This window comes from Poecilia mexicana, unplaced genomic scaffold, assembly GCF_051168715.1.
Source record: "Poecilia mexicana isolate PSO_F unplaced genomic scaffold, ASM5116871v1 scaffold_3, whole genome shotgun sequence".
NCBI classification, from domain to species: domain Eukaryota; kingdom Metazoa; phylum Chordata; class Actinopteri; order Cyprinodontiformes; family Poeciliidae; genus Poecilia; species Poecilia mexicana.
This window is the reverse complement of record NW_028263372.1, coordinates 33464524-33487059: the sequence shown is the minus strand read 5'-3', so window position 1 is coordinate 33487059 and position 22536 is coordinate 33464524. Positions and strand designations below refer to the sequence as shown.

Genomic DNA, 22536 nt, shown 5'->3' with positions numbered 1-22536 from the left:
TGTTAGTAAATACTTTAAATTTGGATATCTGTATCTTTTTGGGTCATTATCTTTTTGGAAAGTGAACCCCTGAACCTCTGGAGCTTATGACAGATTTTATTCCATATCCCCATCATTAACTCATTGAAATCAGAATGTTTCATGGTTTCTGAGGTCCGTTTAGAGCAGAGGTGTGTTTTCATCTAATCTGATCAGAACGGTGTTCCTTACATATGTTAAGGCAAACAGTTGACATTTTCTAAGGCTTTCTACTTGCCAGGAAAAGAGAAATGTTGGTTTCAAAGCTAATAATTGTCCTATCGGCAGATTGTCATAAATTGTTTTTAAAGTTACATAATTTTTACAAACCCTGTATATAGATAATGACCAACCTCTTATTTCCTATTATCATCCATCCATCCATCCATCCATCCATCCATCCATCCATCCATCCATCCATCCATCCATCCATCCATCCATCCATCCATCCATCCATCCATCCATCCATCCATCCATCCATCCATCCATCCATCCATCCATCCATCCATCCATCCATCCATCCAGTTTCTCTACACCCTTGTCCCTCAGTGGGGTCGGGAGGGTTGCTGGTGCCTTAACTATTATCAGTGAAGTTTTTATATTAAAATGTCGTTCTGATGAAGAGTTGGGGCTCGTAGCTTTTGGAAACTGTTTTCTAAAGATTTAATATTCTACATAAGTCATAAAAAAACAAGTCAGAATTGTAATATATTGCTCCAATTTCCTAAAAGTTAAGAAATGTGAAATATGATCCAGTACAGTGATTTGCATGAACACATTACTCATTTCATGATTAGTAGGCTTGCTAGATGGTGTCAAATAGCTGAATGTTGCTGAAGCTGAAGTTACATGTTTTCCAAATTATAGAAAAAGGAAAAGGCAGGTCACACCAGAATGGGCATTCAATCAAAAATCAGATCAGAATAAGTCAAATATATAACTCCCACTTTGTATTTACCAAGATAACATCTTGATCGATTACCTGTAAAAATACACAGCAAAATTAAATTAACCAGTGATAAAAACTTTCCAAGATGAGTCACAGAAGAACAACGTCATAACTTAATTTGTCTGGAGTGCAAATTGACCTTTGACCTCTAATTTTAAAGTAACTTTCTAACAAATCAAAAAGCAAAAATGAAATAGCTTTGTAAGATGAAGGTTTAGAGGCAGTGAGAAAAGAGACTAAAAGAAAATGATTCTTAATGGTTGAAGTTTTTTCTTTTTTGCTTCATGTCACTCATTGTGGTAACCAATCAGAAGACAAGTTAAAGGCCATGTTTCTCTGTGTAAAAAAATAAAACTATTTAGCCTGTAGTTGTAGAAGAATTGTAAAAGTTAAGCTAAACTGACATTTGTAACTTCCCTCATTTTGTCATCAACACCAGGACAGCAACACGTTCATGAAACCTGCTGTTTTTAAAACAACATACAACATTTGATAAATCTGGGCTCAGAAACTAAATAAAACCAAATTTCTAGTGGTGGAAAACTTGCTGCTGCAGAGAGTTTTTAACAGAGACAGAAAGAAAAAAACACGCGTATGTCTGGCAGCCATGAGAATGTCATTAGGATTAGCTATAAAATGTAGGCCATTCTCTGTTTTTACTGGTATGGCCCAAAGACCGGGGAGCAGCAGAAAACCCTCCTTATGTGTGCAGTAAAGCAAATACAGGTGCTGGTCATAAAATTAGAATATTGTGATAAAGTTCATTATTTTCCATAATGTCATGATAAAAATTAAATTGTCATATATTTTAGATTCATTGCACACCAACTGAAATATTTCAGGTCTTTTATTGTTTTAATTTTGATGATTTTGGCAAACAGCTCATGAAAACCCAAAATCCCTGTCTCAAAAAATTAGAATATTATGAAAAGGTTCTCTGAACGAGCAATAAAAATAATCATCTGAATCAACAAAGTAACTCTAAACACCTGAAAAAGATTCCTGAGGCCTTTAAAAACTCCCAGCCTGGTTCATTACTCAAAACCGCAATCATGGGTCAGATTGCTGACCTGACTGCTGTCCAGAAGGCCATCACTGACATCCTCAAGCAAGAGGGTGAGAAACAGAAAGACATTTCTGAACGAATCGGCTGTTTGCAGAGTGTTATATCAAGGCACCTCAGTGGGAAGTCAGTAGGAAGGAAAAAGTGTGGCAGAAAACGCTACACAACGAGAAGAGGTGACCGGACCCTGAAGAAGATTGTGGAGAAGGGCCGATTCCAGACCTTGGGGGAAGCAGTGGACTGAGTCTGGAGTAGAAACATCCAGAGCCACTGTGCACAGGCGTGTGCAGGAAATGGGCTACAGGTGCCGCATTCCCCAGGTCAAAGGTCAAGCCACTTTTGAACCAGAAACAGCGGCAGAAGCGCCTGACCTGGGCTACAGAGAAGCAGCACTTTGGACCACTGTTGTTCAGTGGTCCAAAGTACTTTTTTCGGATGAAAGCAAACTTTGCATGTCATTCGGAAATCAAAGTGCCAGACTCTGGAGGAAGACTGGGGAGAAGGAAATGCCAAAATGCCAGAAGTCCAGTGTCAAGTACCCACAGTCAGTGATGGTCTGGGTGCCATGTCAGCTGCTGGTGTTGGTCCACTGGGTTTTATCAAGGGCAGGATCAATGCAGCAGCTATCAGAAGATTTTGGAGCACTTCATGCTTCCATCTGCTGAAAAGTTTTATGGAGATGAAAATTTAATTTGGTCTGGAATCGGCCCTTCTCCACAATCTTCCTCAGGGTCCGGTCACCTCTTCTCGTTGTGTAGCGTTTTCTGCCACACTTTTTCCTTCCTACTGACTTCCCACTGAGGTGCCTTGATATAACACTCTGCAAACAGCCGATTCGTTCAGAAATTTCTTTCTGTTTCTCACCCTCTTGCTTGAGGATGTCAGTGATGGCCTTCTGGACAGCAGTCAGGTCAGCAGTCTGACCCATGATTGCGGTTTTGAGTAACGAACCAGGCTGGGAGTTTTTAAAGGCCTCAGGAATCTTTTTCAGGTGTTTAGAGTTACTTTGTTGATTCAGATGATTATTTTTATTGCTCGTTCAGAGAACCTTTTCATAATATTCTAATTTTTTGAGACAGGGATTTTGGGTTTTCATGAGCTGTTTGCCAAAATCATCAAAATTAAAACAATAAAAGACCTGAAATATTTCAGTTGGTGTGCAATGAATCTAAAATATATGACAATTTAATTTTTATCATGACATTATGGAAAATAATGAACTTTATCACAATATTCTAATTTTATGACCAGCACCTGTATACTGCGCAATAAGAAGGAATTTCTGGACTTTAGGAGGTTTTGGTTTGGTTTATTACTAACAGAGGGTTTTGTAGATTTTAATCATAATAAATCTTTTCCGGGGAGACAGAAAATAACACGGTTGTGTCCCCAAGACCTGCAGCGGGCGCTGAACTTTGTCCACTAATTACATTTTTACACAGCAATCGAACAAGGCACAGCCATCTTTGTTGATGCTTCTTCTGGGTGCATGAAGTTCTACACAAAATATTTACCGTAATATTTTTTTCCTACCTACTCAAGCATGTAAATGTAATTCAGGATGCATAATTTTGTTTTTATTCAGTTTGTTTTAAAATTTATACTCATCGCCTGACCATTCATGCATACTGATTGATATTATTCAATGATCCAATATACGGTACTAGAATAATGCCAGTACTGTATACAGTTGATGAAACAACTAATAAAGCGGAGGAGTTTGTTACTGTGCGAATAATCTTTATTGTTTTCAAACAGCAGGTGAATGACATGCTCATTCATTGGTGAGCTGCGCTCATTATTTCTAGCTTAATTAATCAAAGGAAATAATTTTTTAAGCTAGGTTTTTTAATTGTGGCAAAATGCTAAACCTTTTTATTTACTAAGAGACGGAATAAATGCAACTACTATAAAACTGCTCGAGCAGACAGAGCACAGCAATCACTTTGTTTTATTAACTTTGCCGTTACAGATTAATGGACTAAAAATAATGAAAACAACAATTACTTAATTATTTTATTGACCTTTAGCAACATTTTTCTATCATCTTCCTATCTACTCTTACTTGAGGAAATTAAGAATAAATCAGTTACATAATCTCGTTTCTCATAAAAAATTTTAAAACCTTGTTTTAAACTGCATTGACAATTATGAAAATGAACACCTGCCATGTGAATATTAGAATATGAGCTTTGTTGCAACTTTGAGCTAATTTCCTTTTAGCAGTAAGCCCTTGTGAATTGCAAAAGCAGATAAATTGCTGTGAGTGAAATAAAAAAGGGCTAATGAAACCTTTTATGACTTTCTTTGATTATTCATTTATCAGTCAATAGCTGCATTTCCATTGACCATAAAACTACACAAATCAAAATTACAAAAATACATTTTCAAAAAATCTCTCCTCAAAAGTTTCGGCATTGTGTTTTTTTTTTGGTCGTATCACAAATGGTTCATTTCGCGAAACTGCAATGAAAACACTTTTGTCTCACATGATCAACAATCGGATGTTGCTACTGGCGCAAACCATGAAGAAGACGGCAGGAAGTAGAAGGAAACGGCATGTTTGTTTTTTTTAAAGGGTAAACAAACTTATTCATGTGTGATTTTGTTTGTTTTCCTTATTTTATGGAAACACTGCAATTGTGAAATTCTGTTTTTTCGACATTAGGTGAATATCGACAAAGTTTGTGATGAAAACGCAGCTAATGACTGTTCTGTGAAGCTACACGGATCAACTCACCTGAAACAGTAACAGGTACCAGCTGAAATGAGGTTGCCCAGGATTTTTTTCTTTGTTCACCTCAATGTGAAGGAATTTATATTGAGATGAAGAACAGAATAATTTTGTTGGCATAGAAAAGCAGGTTTCCTTCATTGTGCCATCTGAGGCCATTTAGCTTCAGAGCGACATTCTGTCCAATGGGACACACATCATCCATTGTTCTTCCTCTCACGCAAAGGTCTCCACCTCTAACTGGTTATGCAAAGCTTTATTGTCAGAAATGTATAAAAACGTCTCATTACACCACAAGGCTCTTGTTGCTCATCCTGTAATTGCTGTATAATCTCACTGTCATTTACCAGGAGATGAGTTACTACTTTTCTTTTCCTTCAAAGGTTTGAGTAGCCTTGATTTGGCATAACAGATACAACATTTAGAGGTTTTAATTAGCAGTGAGGGTGACTTATTCATAGCTTTAGCTAAAGTTTAATATGAAACAGAGTTGATCTGAGATGCAGTGAGTAAATAAATCATTTTTTTAAATGACATTGTGAGTCGAGGCTAATAAAGAGCAAAACAATAAAGCTGACTCTCATTTACAGACATAAAGAAGCTAACATAATAAATAACTGCCACCTAATCACATTTGAAGACTAGGTTTAATGTAATGTGTCCTTTTTTATATTTAAACTTACAAATGTGATTATTAAAAGAATTGGAACTTTGCTGGTTGTTGAACTGAATCCTGAAAGTGAAGTTTGTAGCTACGTAAGTTTTCATGCTGTGTTTATCCAGATGTATTTACATTTACTGCAACTAAACCAGCAGCTAAAAAATCTAAAAGTGGCCATTGTCACTGCTTTCACTCCCAAAATCCTAATGCTGACTTTTCCTATTCTACACAGCAATAACTGGTTCCAGTTGTATTTTATTCTTCATACCAAGAAGAGAAACATAAGTTTTTGAATGGACATTACATTTTAAAATCATCTCCATTATTCCCAAACTGTTTCTATTGTTTGTCCATTTCAAGTTTTAATATTGCATAAAATTAAAAATAAGCCAAACAAAACAACACAAGGATGTAAAGTACCTTGAGATTTGCTCTGAATATCTTTCCTAGTTTGAACTAATCCCCCTTTTGCACTTTTCATGAAACTAAACCAAAAATAGTATTCTTTCTCTCATGTTAAATAATTCATCAGGTGGAGATGACTGTAATTAAAAGTTAGTAAGAGCCTTCCTTCTGATTGCAGCGTTGTGAATACATTTTAACATTTCTAAGACCTCAGGGTGCCAAGCAGCGCTGTGATCCTGGAATACAGTAAAAATTTAAATTAGAAGTGATTACATTTTTTATATAACTTAAAACATAAGCAATCTAAAAGTGCAATAAATCTTTTTCTAATTACTGTTTTATTAAAATCTCACACAAATTGAAGGACACGTTTATCAGTAAAAAGATTAAAATGGTTTTTTGTAGCATTATACCCAATGTTTTAATACCTTTAATTCAGCAGTTTATTGTTTATAGCTCCACTGGAAGAAGCAAACACACAGGGTTTTTTTTAAATCATGTAATCTGACTGTGTGTTACCTCTGCTCCCACCTTGGCAGCCTCTGGAGGGTGTGAACGCTCTAATTTCAGAGGGTGTGGAGTCCATATGCTGCCTGGTGCTGCTCAGCCAATCTGCTGGGTGTTAGTTTAACACATTGTGCCCCACTGCTTTAATTGGGGTTCATGAAAATGAAATGTCTTCACTGTGCTGCTGCATGGCACCCCATCATTTTCACTCCAATAATTTGGACGCTATGAATGCAATCAGCTTTCATAGCACAGCTTTTCAAGGCTGGTATTTGCTGTGGATTAAAAATGCTGTAAAGTTTGCACAAAAAATGTGAAGTGTATAATTTACAAAAGAATAAAAGCTTTAAGTTTTTGTGACAGATATGGAACCAGATTTAAGAGATGACAGATGCTGAAAACTGCAATGCAGGTTTTTTATTATTTAAGTGTGACTGCCAATTTACTATCTTCATCTTAACTTTTAATAATGACGACAAAAAGGCATCTTAGTTCATAGCATCACAGTTGTGTTGAAGGCTTTGACCGTTACAAAAACAGTAATATAAATGCTGCTTCTTTTTTTGTACACACGTAAAATACCTAAATATGCATACTCTCATTTTTAAACCTGGAGCGAGATTTTAAAATGGCGGACTATACCCAGATTATAAGCAGAACTTTAAAATGCATAAGTAGAAACAAGAGCCAAAAAGAAAGGGTAAATTATTCAAGTCTGCATTTAAACTCAAATAAATCAGCTGATCAAAAATTTAAGACCGGTCAAAATCTGCCCATAAATCTGGCCTTTATGTTTTTCCCACCAGCCATTCACATTAACATGATCCTGGGATATCGAAGGGAAAAAATCTGCACAAGCAAGGCTACTTGATACTCAGGTTGGACATTTATTTCAAATTACAGTATAACATATTCAAAAGGAAAAATCCCTAAACTCTTACCTGCAAGCATGAATCTTAGACCCAAATTAAGTCTCTGACTAATGCAAACTCTTGCCTAATAACCATGAAATAGCACAAAAAGCACAAAATGTTTAGAAATTCTGAATTTTTTCCTAAATTGAAACAACAGAACTACAGAATTGTGAAAATTATAAAAACTAGAGCTGACTTTGTGGAAATTCAAGCTACCTGGAGAGTATTGCCCCTTTTTTTATAAAAACAAAAAAAAAAGAATATCCTGTGTGTTTTTCTGATCTTAATTTAATATGTTTTACTATAAAAGACTTTTTAATTTCTGAATTATTAAAAAAAATTCAGACTTTTGCTGTTTTCAAATAATTTTTTTAATTCAGATTAAAACCCTGTACTTTAATATAGAATACTTTTCTTAAAAAAAGTCAAACAAATAAGTGTAAGCTTAAGTGTAAAATCCTTGCAAAGTTTAAATTATAAATGCCTAATATAATAAATATAAAAGCAAGATTTAAAAACATGGATCAAGTTTAATTTACAGTGAACAAGAATGAAGATATTGTGTTTTTATGACAAATGTGTGCATCACAGAGTTGATTAGGATAACAAAAATGTATTTGTGTAGCATCTTTCTGGTGCCCCCTTATAACTACAGTTGCTAGGCAACCATGAGGAAGTTGTAGTGCAAAGCCACGGTCAAGAACTTAACTGACTACTGTATGTAAATAGCTTAATTTTAACATGTTTGGCAACCTGAAAGCAAGAAAATATACAGATATAATCTCACATTTTCTTTAATGTCTAAGCAAAAATAATTAGATATTGATTTGGCATCTCTGTCAGAAAGGGTCAGACAGAAACAATGTAACACCATAAGTTAGAAAATAATCACCAATCAATGAGCATCAAATGGTTGCACATTTCTTTCAATGCCATTTTAAAGAGACCGTTTAAAAGCATAAGGAAAGGGGAGAATCTCAAGGCTTCTTATATTATATTGAAGCTAATTCAAACTAATTGGAGCACAAAAAGAAATTGTGTTTTGTTAAACTTTTCCATCTGGGATTTTTTTAAAGAGAAATTGAGATTCTACTTGCAAACATAATGCAAAGCTCTCATCCAATGTTTCATGATCAAAACCTTAAGATTTTATAGTCTTTCTGTCAAAATCTCTGGTCAGACACGTCATTCTCCTCTGAGCCAGGAGTATTATTTGAATTCATGAAATGTTACCCTTACATACACATCAAATAAGTGATAGGTGGACTTCCATGTCAAATGTGTTTTTCAAAGCTAAAGGTAAACTTATGCCTGTGTTCATCTTATTTAAAAATAGATTTTACATTCTCCAACTGCACAGATGATACTGACCTTTGCCCAACCTCAAAAAATATGCCTGAGATCAGAGATTTATATTAGCTGGAGATTATAGACATAATCCTTTGATGGCATTTTCATGTTTGAAGAGATTGTAGATAAAATTTGCGTATGTACGTTACACCATTGATCAGAAGCTCTGGAGATTAACACAGGTGATGTGACACGAGTCTATGTCAACAAAATTACAGATATTAGAGATATCGAGGTGCAGTTCCTCCTTGCTGTCTGAAGGAGCCCATTCTGCTCCTTTAGACTAGCCAACAGCAATTTGCAAATACCTAGTGAGTTCATTATATGAGCTACTTCTCAGTGAAACAGTTAAAGAGTTAATAGAAGAGCAATATTATAACTTCCTGAAGGTGGAGTTTCAGAAAGAGCAGGACTTTTTAAAGAGACAGAGGCCCAATGTCAAAGCTTTAAATCAGGTTTTCTATATGCAGCATTTTTATAACAACTGAGGGCAAAATTGTTACTTCCAGTTGATATTGCGGGCCTGTAAAATACATAATGTTGCCACTTTAGGGACCACAAAGTCAGTGTTTTGGTGTGGCCAACACAAAGCCTTGCTCTCAATCCTGTGGAGATTTGTGAGTGATATGAAAATGAGTGTGTGATCGAGGCAGCTTGCACACTTTCCGCCAGTTCTGTCAGTGGGAAATGGCCACAATTTCACCAAACTATAGTGAAAAATCAGAACAAACAGGTAAAGTTTGGTCTCATTTAACTTTAGAAAGTGAATTTAAAAAAAGATGCATGTTTTTTATTTATTTATCGGATTTTAACTAGAAACAAACACATATTTTAGGTATTCCAGTTAAACTCTGGAATAATTTCTGAAAAAGTAAATTTGTGACAGCTTTGCAGAACGTCTGTTTCCCAAGAAGGCAATATGCATCTGAACCATGCCATATGTGCATCTTGATTTTCCTGCGAGTTCATTGTGGGTCTTTTAATTTACCTCTTTCTCTGAGTCTTTTTGTAAGCAGTCAAAAAGGTCTGATCTGATTGATAAGCGGCACTTTGTCATTCCAATCACACTGTTGCTTGCAAGAGGTGCACTCCTTTAAGTCTGGGAAGTGTGTTTACCTCTGCTTGAAGAAAGTTGAGAGGAAAAGTGGGTCATGCTCGGCACAAGTGTGGCTATATTTGTCAAAAGGAATAAAAACTGCCAGACTCCCAGGGACGATTGCCCATCATGGCCACAGCTGAGAGATTCACTGTGACCTGATAATTGCCTCTGAGCGTCAGATTTTGTGGACAATGCACAAATCTACAGTAGAGGCACCCATTCAACTTATTCTATGCTCACAGCATGTTGCAGAGAAATAATGTTTGTCCATTTTCTAGGCTATTGAATGAAGTGAACCAGTTTTAAAATTGTGGTGCTATAACCTCAGTCCGGTTAATTTATTTATTTTTGATCTTGTATTGAACAATTGTTTGTCTAAGTTATCCTGAATACAACTCATCATGTTTTGTGTTTTTAAAATTTCGACAAAGCTCTTTTTTCCCTCACTTTTCTGTTGCAATAGCCTCTGGGAAACACATCAATCATGTTCACTGGGAAGTGACAGTCAATAAGACTCCCACTTAGGCTGACAAAACAGAGTTAAGGCGTTGATTGCCCCAAGTTCCATTACAAAGTCCCTGCTGTGATACCCCAGACTTTATTACTGTCTGAAGCAAGAAGCTCGTCACTTTCTTGTTGTCCCTGGTAACTGACTATGTCGTTTTTCAGCTAACAAATTGGTGCACAGCATACTGTTTAATAAAGCTTTATGAACACTTTGCATTTACAGCAGCATTTGCTAGATCTGTATCGATTGTGTGTAAAAACTCTATTTTCCATACGATGCAATTACAATACAATGCAGTTTTATTTATAAAGCACTTTAGGACAACAATGGTGTCTTGTACACTAAGACAAAGACAAAGACTAAGACAAACAAAGACCTTAAAATACCTCAAGCTGAGTCAAAAGCCAAAGAATAGGAAATTAATTTAAGAAGAGATTAAAAAAGAGGAAGTGAATCGTCCCATCTGATTTTCAAGGTAAGGTTTACAGGCAGCAACTCAGCCTCCTGTTTGACTTAGGAACAACCAAGAACTGATCAGATCTAAGTCAGGTGGGTACTGAGGGATAAGACCACGAAGACATTTAAAAACAAATAAATGAAGTTTGAAATTAATCCGTAAACAGATTGGGAGCAGATGCAGTGATGTTAATACAGGAATAATGTGCTCACGTCTTCTTATACAGGTGTACTGCGTTCACCACTGAACGTTTCACGCGTCAGAAATGCATCCGACTCTTCAAGTTGGATGCATTTGCACTTTGAAGACTGACTCTTGACATTTTGCTCTAGATGCACATTAGGACAAGCCGTTGTTTTCCGTTGTCGGTCTCTTCATACTATGGTGGATGAAATTGAGAGGGTGGCTCCAAAATATTACAATTCATAACGGAGGCTCAGATGTCTTTGCTGAACATTTTGTGTTCAGTTTCTGTTGAGCAAACAACGGCGACAGCTCATAACAGCACAACGCATGTTGGAGCCTCCTGCCATTTCTTCCTCTCCCGGTTACTTTGAACAAAGGCGGATGAAATATTGAGTGTCTAGGTCTTATTTACTCAAATCAACAGAATGTTGCCATCGGGTGCGTGTTTGAATTTACCAGATAACTCAGAGGTGTTGTGAGTTTGGTGAGTTTCACAAGCCAGCTGGGCGCTGATGAGCGTCACGATCAGTGGTGTTTTCATCTCACCCGAGCCCAGTTTGATAATCTGCTGGCCCACATCGATGCCTGCATCTCCTGGCAGGACACCAACTACAGGCCACTACGTCACACAGCGGAGTCTCTCTGGACTTTTGCTGCATCCAGTGGCAAAAGTTCATATTTTCCAACTCCTGTGTCGCGTTGGCTGTGCTTAGCGAGTGTCGAATGCTCAAAATGCTACAACCTCGCAGTGCTAGACATGCAAAAGGTGCCACAGCGCGCCGTTGATGCACGTTCACATGAACTTTGAATTCACACCAGATGCCCCTGATGCTCATGCGTTTGTTCTGAACGAAGCATTAAGAAGCGAGCAGCAGCATTCTGAACCAAATGAAGTTGGGATGGTAGTGAGTGACTCAGACTGACGTTAAGCGAGATGTAATGAAAGCATGAATTAAAATCTCAACGTAATGTGATAGGAATGGCTTACACCTTGCAGCTGATTAAAGCTGGACTTGATTACTAAATTAATGGGTTGGACTTTAGATCTATTACTAAGTTTAACAAACTTCGTTATTTTGCTCATTGAAATGTAAAAAGTTCAAGACATGCATGGAATGGACTCCAACGATTTGCTCAGAGAGTTTTGGTCAACTCAGCATAAAAGTGCAAATTCACACCATGTGTCCGAAGCATAGATCCTAAAAGAAGTAAATAAAGTGGAAAACGATGGGGCCCGTGTATGCAGCCCTGAGGGACTCCACTTGTAAGGGGGCAGAGGACACAAACGCTTCTCTCTGTTAAAGAGGATCTGAGCTCATGGCTACAACTGATTATTGAAGCATGTACACCTTCACTGTGCTTGTAATTTTACCTCAGCTAATCCCAGTCTGCTTTCCAGAGGATGTAAAGGACAGAGCGATAAACACACTCTGCTTCTGGAGAACCAAAAGTTTCCTTTTTAAAACAGCTTTAATTTCGTAGCGGTTATAAATTGTAACAATCAAAGACAAAGAGATCTGACGAAAACATTTTATCATTTACTGGTCACAGTTACAATCAGGACGAATAAACAGAGACATTATGAAAGCAAAAACAATCTGGTTGTCTTTAAATAGCACAGAAGGATTTACGTGTTTCAGCTCTACACACGTCTGTTCATATCAGTTTACATCAGATCCGTCTCTTACTGTTACTGTCGTATTTCCAGGAGGAAAGGAATGCTTTATTACTTTTTGGAAATCGACAGGTTGGTAGATCTAGGTCTATTTCCAAACCTGAAGCTGCTTGAAAGTAATCTCTTGGCGCAGGTACTGAAATTTCTTGTGTTTATTTATTTATTTATTTTTATGACAACCAGAATGTATTTGTCTTGACAATTACTCATCCCGATTTGTAATCATGACTGCAAAATTATAAAACGGTTTATCTCATCTCATTGTCTCTGATTGCCATGTTCTACAGCAGCTAAAAAATGGAGAAAAATAAAACCCTTTATGCTCTTACTCCAGTCGCAGTGTCTTTTTATTGCTCCGTTCTGTTTTCCTCCAGTGGCAGATGAGGCGCTAGGTCACGTACTACTGCAAATACACAATTACTCTTTTCCAAATACTTGTAAGGTATTTGGAACTTTTCCTGTGGTAATTTGTTCTTGGTTGTTGAAATACTTTTCCTTGGCTAATGATCATTTTTCACACATTAAGGTAGAGGTTCGGGTTAGTTTGTGGGGTTTTCTGTTAAGTTGTGTGGACAGATTATCCTGAACTTCATTGTGTGCAAATTATAGGATATTTTTTATGACATTACTTTTTAAAATTGGCAGTTCTTCCTTTGTGCTAAGATGTTCTTTTGTAAACCAGGCTTAACCTCAGAATGTAGCATTTTACTTAACATTATACACTTTCAGTCATTGATTATTATGCGGCTTAAGAAAAGAAAAACAGCTTCTCTGTTCGGCTTGCTTTTAGTACCAAATTGGATGTTTTAAAGATTTGAGAAATAAAAATTGTATGATTCTTTGGTTCCAGTTAATTTTTATTTGGTATGATGAGCATCACTTCTGCATCAGCTCCAACATCTGTCTTCCTGCCAATATTTTCCTATTTTTCATAAATTCAGAAACAGAGAAGAAAATTAGAACTCTTTTACACATTTTAGACATGTTGTGCAGCAGGTTGATAAGCTGTGGTCTCTAGACTTTGTTGTATTTTGATTATGTTGCTTTTCATTGTCATTGCATGTTTTGTTGCATATTTTGTCTGTTTTTAAGATGCTCTTCGTTTTTACCTTTCTTATAAACACTCTGTGTGGTGTAATATGCTTTCTCCCATGTTACTCTTGTGTTTCCAAAACTTAATAGCACCTTCTATTCAGATGTATTATATATTAATTTAATCTGAATTCCCCGCCTTTGCTTTTAAGATTCATTTACCACCAACATGCCTGTAAAGTTTTTTGTCTGCATCTCAGCTTAATGCTTTTTGAGATTACTTATGTGATCTCACACAATAGCTTTAAAACAGCTTACATTACTTGAGCTTGTTATTCATTATTAGACGTCCAAAAGAGAACAAAATTAAATCTCCTTAACTTGCTCTCTCTAGTGATGCTCATTAACTTTCTGCTATTTGTAGCTAATTTCGAGTAATGGAAACTAATGGAGTATAGACGTTGCCACTGATATTTTGTATCCCTATTTTAAAGTTTTATATCTTTTCCACAAGGTAGTGGAAGAGAAAGTTTGCTTTAATGTGCTCGACCTCTTTGTGGTTTCAGGAAGAAGTGGTCCCTCTGCGTCTGCTGTGCTGTGGCCCACATGAAACCACATCCATGGTGCGACCAGAAGACTACAAATTTGGCCATTACATGGGGAGTGCTTTAACACTGTGATTAATGGGTAATGATGGGCTTTCAGCTCACACAGCAGGACAGCACTGTGTGCCTCTACTCTCTGTGCTGCAATATTCAGGCAACCATCCCACAAATCGTGCTCATTGGAAGCTCAATCCCTGATTACACTCAATATGCAATTCGTTCAGGTCTGTCTTTGTTGCTTGTTGCAAGAGCAGTTATTTTGTCAAAAAAAAGGAAGTTATAATTTGAATTGAATCACCTTGAGTTATAGTAATGCAAATGTGGTTTCTAAAGTTATACTTCTATTGTCAAAAGAAGAAACTATTTTTTTTAGATATCTATGGAAGAGGATTAGGGTCACAGAAAAAAAAGAAAAACTTTCTGAATTCTGGATTTTTCCTGAGAATTTTGAGTTTAATCTTATAATTCTTACTTTTTTTTTCCTGAATTGTGACTTTAATCTCAGAATTTTGACTTTTTTCTCAGAAGATTAAAGTCAGAATCCTTTTTTTTCAGTGGCCCCAATCCTTTAGTGCTCATATGATAATGTGACACAAGTTGTCTTTCTAAATCAATTTCTATTGCAGAAAAGCATTAAAGCCTTTAAATCTGGGTGTTCAACTCCAGCCCTCAAAGGCTGGTATCCTGCAAGATTTAAATTTGTTCCTGCTTCAACACGGTTGATTCAGATGCTTAAATTACCTCCTCAGCATGTCATCAAGTTCTGCAGGGGCATGGTAATGAGCCATCATTTGGCTCTGGCGTGTTGAACCAGTTAAATCTAAAACATGCATCCTTTCCCGTTATTCCTTCAAAGTAGTCGACGATTGTGAAACTGAAGGAAAAGGTTACATGGTCTTATGTTGTTTTGACAAAGGAGGAACTGAAAATGTGCTGTGAATTTATATTTAACATTTGTGATTCAATACGCTGCAAAGCCACTTTTCAATGCAATTAAAGTTGTGAGATATCAAAGTATGCCTTTATCTAACTGGCACATCTTGAAACCTATTTTTGCTCTTTCCTCTCAGCCAGATCATTCAAGCTGATTGAGATTAAAATGGAGAGAGTGTGAGAACATGTGGCTGTTTGTCTTGAACCCAGAGTCTTTCGCAGCCTCTTACAGGATTTTTTTTTTCCATTTTCTGCCTTGTGTGTCGCTTAAACTGCTTTCTGGTCAACTTCGTCCAGCTTTGCTGTTAAGAAGGATTCAACACAGGGGACATTATAGAATTGTTTTAAAACAATTTTATTTAAATAATAACTGTCTTCTCCTCTTGACAGTCTCATAATTTAATCAGAATCTCAGAAAAATTTGTTTCTGAATCAACAATCATTTCTGAATTGAATTGTAACCCTAAAAATTGGAATTGAATCAATTCACTAAATGCAGGAAAATTGGCATCTCTAATCTGAAACATGAAATATTTTCACGTATTGTGGATTCGTGGTTCAGTATTCACCAACTCGTGCATTTCTCAGAGGAATGGTCCTCCAAATTATTCATGAAAAGCTGCTTAATGTGATTTTTTTCAAAATATTCAACAGAATATCCGCTGTTGATATTAATGCATGTTAAGGTATATTGTGTGTTTTAACTATTAAAATAGGCAGATATAAATTTTTTTAAAGGGAATCTCAAGTATTCCCTTTAAAGTTATTCACAAGCGGCTGTGGTCCAATAGCTCTGCGAATACAAGGATGTGGATGGGAGTTACTGTCCCATGATGCACTGCAAAAGTTATTTGAAGCTTAACTATCAAACAGTAACCAAGTATCCAAATTTTATTAGATATTAATCCTGTTTGGGTTGCTAAATACTCCATATTTAAGGTTTGTGCTTCTTTTTGACCCCTGACCCATAATGCAAAATCTCGATAAGACACATTGAAGTTTTTGTTTGTCACAACATAAAATATAGAATTTGAGGAATTTGAATATTTTTTATAGCAATTTCATCTCTGTGAATGTATGACAGCTACATTTTAATTTCAAAACTGACCATTTAATTTAGTAAATAATAAAAAATAGACTTTTTTATATAGGATTCATGCAAAAGCATGTTATTGTAAAAAATGCAGAATTTTTATTGGGTATCAAAGGATTGTCAGGATTTTTCCTCTAAGGACACTCTGTACATCCTGAGTAAAATTCAGTTTGTAAGACTTAAATTACTGCGGCAGATTTATCAGTGCGTTGATAGCTAGAGCTCATCTAGCATATTCATATCTGAATGCTGGATGAAATCTACAATATGAATGAAAATGAACCTCATCAGCGACAAAAATGTTTCATCTTCTTTAAGTTTAAAACTACCAAAAAAGTCAGAACTTTGGTCTTTGAATTCACTCGTTAACAGGACAACGTAAGCTGAGGTCACTTCTGTGTGGGTCAATTTATGTCTAACTTCTCTATTTCCTGATGAGACAAAGGGCAGCAGATTTTATCACAAAGAGACCGGTAGTGTCACCACTTTACAACCTTAAAATAAATGTAACTACATCACATTTGATTGTTGTTGATTCTTTAATTTTGGCTCCCTTAATTGGTTCTCTTGTTTCTTCACTTCATATTCGTTCTAATCTTGCTTTAATCAGACTGTGCACAGTGAAAATTATTTTCAGTGTTTGTTTCTTAACATTTCATTTAAGTTGAAACATGGACATTAAATTTGATATATAACCTCCCCTGGGTTTCTACCTAAATTCTTTAAAACCTGCTTGCTGAATGACAAAAGCGACTTTTAAATCGTTTCATTTTATGCGAATGAACGTTGAAATAATAAATCTCACATCTGTCACTCTGAAACATCTAACAGATGATTTCGACTTCAACAGCACATCTAGGGATCAGATGCATAAAACTCTAAATATATTGGTCAAACCTTGCATGTATACATATTTAGGACACATAAGCGCCACACATCTTCACATGAAGTCTAAAGAAAAATACCAGAAAAACATGAAACTGGTTCCATATGAATGCAAGATTTATGCATCTGGCAAAAGGGGTTTGATCAAACATGGCTGTCTGTATTTATGTCAAGCCTCAGAGTCTATTTCCAGCTATTTGACTGACAATGCTGAAGATCATTCTTAGAAAAAGGCATCTCACAGGTGGAGTCTCTGTGGAAAAATAAGGATTTATTTTTCCACAATAAAAGAAAAACCTGCTAAATGATCTTAGTCCAGTCTCAGCCACCAGTTCTAGTTTCTTCCAGTGAATTTTATTATTTAGTTTTCTTTTTTTCCAGCATCTGATGTGTTATACCAAACTGGCAACACACCTGCACTTCATTAGACCATATACCATAACAGCACAACAAAACCTAAACAGAGAAACAGGAATGACATTTTTAATCTCATTTATAAACTTATCTACATAATTAAATTGTCTGCAAAATAAAACATTTAATACAAAGGCAACTCAAAAGGTTACTTTAAAGGAAAAAAAGAAAACAAACAATACAAAAAAGAAAACCCTCCATTTGGTAGAACCCAGTGATGTAATCAGTGACGTCACACAGTCATTTAAGCAGGAAATGCTGGGCCTGCCCCTCCCATACACCTGGCTGTGGCATGAAAATGGACAAACAATGGTGAGTAAAAGAGAACAATTTAACAGAAATGCACCTGGAAACAAGAAATGTATTCAGCTAATGGTCCAGAAGTGTTAGCTTGAACTGAAACATAAACATAGATGCAAACTGCAACATGATGCTACCACAAACAAACCTGGGATAGTGAGCGAGGCAAAGTTGCAACAGCAATGTTTAAATTGAAACAATATGACCAACTATAGAAGGATTAAATACATCAGAAATAAGAATAAGGGACAGGTGGTTAACAAACTGAACCAGTTTGTCACAAGCACTTTTAAATATGTGCAGCAGTTTATTGGAGTCGTCTTATGGTTTTAATTCTGGACAGTTATTCTCTACTCATACGGTGCTTACAAAAATATTCTTCTAAACTTCTGTTTGATTGCGCCTCTGGCTGCATGAACTCATGCAGGAACTTGAATCTTTTCAGGTGTCCCAAATCTTTCTGATTTCTGTATCTTGATCCTCTTTCCCATTAACTCTGACCAGTTTCACCTGTCATTGCATGATGATGCTACCACCAAAACATCTTTTAGCTTCCTTCATATCAAGTCTTCTGTTGGGGTCAAAGTTTTGTTTGATTAAAGCTCTTAAAGTCTTACCATGTCTTAGTAGAGTTGGCTAAATACAAACAGTAAACTGTTTTTCAACATTTTACTTATGTAGAACTTTGTGATTTATAATACAGCAGAAATTTTGCATATTTGCACTTGTGTGATGAGTTTTTCTTAATCCACACATTGATCACAGACTAAAACTCAACAATATGTAAATAAAGTTTTAGAAATACTGCCACCTGCATCACTTAAGTCGACTGGTTTTGACCATTTTGTTGGAAAGTTGCAATGAACTCTTCCGTGTGAAAAGACACAGGATCTGTTATTGTGTGAATTTCCATAAGAGATGTAATTTGGCAGTACACAGATAAAAACTGCTTTGATTTTATTTATGCGTCTCTGGAGTGTAGAGGGCCACATAACAAGTTATGGCGGTCCAGATTTGGCCCCCGAGCCTTGAGTTTGACACATGTAAAACAGAAAAGGTTTGTAATGTGACTGGGGGGGGGGGGGTTGTGCACACTTTTGTAAGGCACCAGCTTTTGTTCCCTGGATGAAGCAGAGAAGAACTCGGAGCTTCATCTGTATAGAAATGTCAGTCAGGGATTGTTTAGAAAGAAAAGAATCGGTAATGAACTCAGAACAATACAAATAAATTCAGATTTTTATATGATTCAACTGTTATCTTTAAAGAGATAATAGGAGGCTTAAAGAGTCAGGCAGCTTTGAGCTGAACAATTTATTTGTGTTGTTTTGTACTTAATAAAGGTCTGAAAAGCAGAAATTATGCTGCCTGCAAATTTTACAGCCTGCCTAGAAACGATTGAATCTCCACTCTGAGCTCCTCAGAAGCCTCAATTTCCAAATGATGCTTCCTTTTTCTTTTTTCTGTTTTGTTTGGCCCTGGATCAGTGATTTGGCCTCCATGTGAATCCTGCTGTTGTTTACAATCTAATTTGAGAGGCTGGAGTGGTGACCTGCATCCCAAAGCAGACACTTCGCCATTCATTGTGTGCAACTACGGCGACGTATTGGCCATTCTGGAGGGGGGAAAATAAATTTTTAGATTGATGTGAGAATTGAGAATTTCTGAGCTTGAAGATTCAGAGATTTTCTAGAGAAAAAAACCCTCATTTTTGAGTTTCAAAAGTCCAACATGTAAAACTTTTTGAGCTCAAATCTAATTGTTTCTAGAAAATTTATGGGATCTCGAACTTTTTTTTAACAGAAATGTAATCAATATACAATAACTCTACACTAAAGAAAATAGCGCTCCAACTTAAATTGCGTTTATTCGCTACGGTACATGTAATGCAACCAAACTAAGTTAATCTTAATGTATCTACATGTATTGAACATGACAACTTATGTTGGGTAAACTTAATTTGATTACTTGCAATAAATATATATTTTTAAAGTTGGATCACCTGTTTTCGTTTTCAGTGTAATATCCCGTCATAGTAGAGCCGTTTTGCAGGTGGAGAACATTGTGCTTCTGCCTTTGCTGTTGTGTAGATGAAGGCAACCCAGACAACCTGACAATGTACACAAATTAGAGGCAGGGATGAGTAGGAGTATGATTAATGGTTCACAATAAGGACAGGCCACAGGAGGAGGCAGGATGGAGCAGCGGTGAAAATCCCATGGCTGTTAGACGACGGAGAGGAGAGAAGACAATCTGACAGATTCAGGAGCTGAGGGAACTGATCAGGAAGTAAATTCCTCCTTCAGATATTGGCCAAGAAAAGTGAGGTGGAGTCGTGAAATCTGAAAACCGGATCATTTTTTAAAGACTTGTAAGAAAAAGGAGAAATCCACATATCGGTGAGATAATTTCCCACACTCTCCGCTCTCCGAGTTTTTATTTCAAATCTCCTTTCTCACCTTCAGAACCGGAACTTTCTGCCGTCTGAACGGGGGGACAGCACTGGCTGATAGTTGCATCTGCAGCCGGAATATCTATCCGCAGTCTGGCTGTTTTCCATCTGGGGTAAAAAGCGCACATTTCTGCCTCCTTATGCCGCGCGGAGATTCATCAGGCGCGTGCAAACATTAAAGCGTCGCGTGCTTTTTTCCGGTAGGGAACCCCTGCGCTCGCGCCGTGGACCATTCCTCCGTTCATCTACATCCAGACGAGGTGTGAACAGCGCACAGCGCCAGACGGACCAGAGTTGTTGGCTGGTGTGGATTCACAGCGGAGCGCACAACTCGCGGACTCTGTACTACGCAACTCCGGCACAGATGGATATTTACGTAGCTCTGTCGTTGTTTTTCCTTTTCACCAAACCAGGTGAGCGCACGAAAAATGCTTGACCGCAGTGAGGGATTTTGTTTTAACTTGAGCTTGTTTACGTTTTTGGTCTCTTTCTCCGCTGTGCATGACCAAGTTAAGATTCCCCTCAGCGTCTTTGGATTTAGTGATTATTGTGTGTTGCATAAGTTACCTGCGGAAAATAGCGACAGAACTGACAGAGTAACAGATGAAACCTTCTACCTGCACCTTTAACGTGCAGTGCACCTACAGCCCGTGGAGATCACAGGTGATGACTGCAGGCAGTAGATGCAGCGATATGAATAAAGTATCTACATAACCACTGCGCAACTTGCTCCAAAAGAGGCTTTTAAAATAACTAATTTTGTTTTTATAGTGAATGTTTTTTTTTTTTTTTAAAAACTGTATTCGTTCATGATTAGATTCGTTTCCCTAACCTTGATCTTTCTTTCTGTTCAGCTTTTGGTTTGGGATCAGATCAAGATTACCAGATTGATATAATCAGCGAACTTGACCAGGCAAATGCCACTTATGGAATTACCCAAGTGGCTGGACTTCACAACGGCAGCAAAGCCTTCCTGTTCCGAGGTAACAACCAACATTTATCTGCAAGACGCGTAACTCAAGTTGAAGGAACATTAATTTTATTCCGTGGGTCTCTGCGCGCTCCTGCGCGCCCTCGGTTTTGTTAATTAGTGAGAGCAAACCCACGCAGCGCCACACCTTTTGGTGTCGGAGTGTGTTGAGTCAGACAACTCCGGGGAGCCTCCACTCATAATTACTCCACATTTAATTTGTCCGAGGCGGCAGATGCTCAGAGTCATTCTGGACACACTTGAGCGCGCAGTCTGCCTCGGATTTCCACCACACTGTGATTGTTTCTAATGCTTTCTTCTGTGTAATCCCAGCAACTGGCCGCATATAGCTGCTATCAGCTGCGTTTTATTGCGAGCATAATGAAGGGTGCACAGCGTGTGGTCAGACTGTTTAAAGCCCTGGAGGGAGGAAAGGGGAAAACAGAAAGGATGAAATGATATTTTTCCTGTGGTTTTGTGTTTTAAGTAGTTTTTCTTTTGAATGGTGGGTTTTCCACTCTATGAAAGGTTGCAGAGCAGGTTTGAAAGGCAGAGTTGATGGAGAGTGGAAGGACACAATAAGGGTATTTCATTCAGAGAGGAGAGAGATGGAGAGTCTTTGGATATAAAGAGAGGAGCTCTCCAAAGACAAATTGTTCCATTAATTAAAAGATGTCACAACTTTTTAAAACTAATCTTAGTTTTCTGACTTTTAATACAACAAACTCAAAGAAAAGATTTATTTTGATGTTTGATCGTCTGCTGAATCTGCAAACCTGACAGCCTGATGCAAAAATCTGAGTTTGCTCGACTCTTGGCAAAGTTAGACTGAGGCGCCGACCGACTGAAAATGTCAGCAGCCTCTACCAGTTCTTTTTGTAAAACCCACAAAACAGCCATAAGCGTAACAGGGATCTTTTGTGAACATGTATTTGTTTACTCTCTGTGAGATTCAGCAGCAGTTTCAGTTGTTTTAAATCCGACTTATTCTTATTCCTCTACCGCTTTTGTGGAGATTTTATTCTTTTATTACAAACTCAATGTGATATGACATCTGTCTGCTACAGGTAAGAGAAATGCTAATGACGAGGACTTCTCATGTGTGCAGTAGTTTTCTTTTCTGGAGTGCTTGGCTCAGTTCACCACTGGCTCTACATAAATGAAGACCGGGCAGCTTGGCCAGCTCTACTGGTGTAAAGCTGTCCAAGATTCTGGACTCAATACCGCCAGGGAAACACAACTGCTCTCACTTAGTTCATACACACAGCCCCCCCTCCTCCAACCTTTTCTCCTGACAGTTTCCAGGATCCAAGAGTTTGTGCAGCAGCC

The 22536-nt window shown here is 37.2% G+C and overlaps 1 protein-coding gene across 1 annotated transcript in view; it reads left to right on the top strand.

Annotated features, from left to right (window-relative positions):
• The first annotated feature begins 20446 nt into the window (after nucleotides 1-20446).
• Nucleotides 20447-22536, top strand: part of LOC106933741 (protein kinase C-binding protein NELL1-like) — a 234328-nt gene continuing 232238 nt past the window's right edge. Inside the window, exons 1-2 of the mRNA XM_088004458.1 lie at nucleotides 20447-20650; nucleotides 21092-21220. Coding sequence (XP_087860584.1) covers nucleotides 20602-20650; nucleotides 21092-21220 — 178 coding nt within the window. The 5' untranslated portion in view covers nucleotides 20447-20601. The remainder of the gene's footprint in view (nucleotides 20651-21091; nucleotides 21221-22536) is intronic.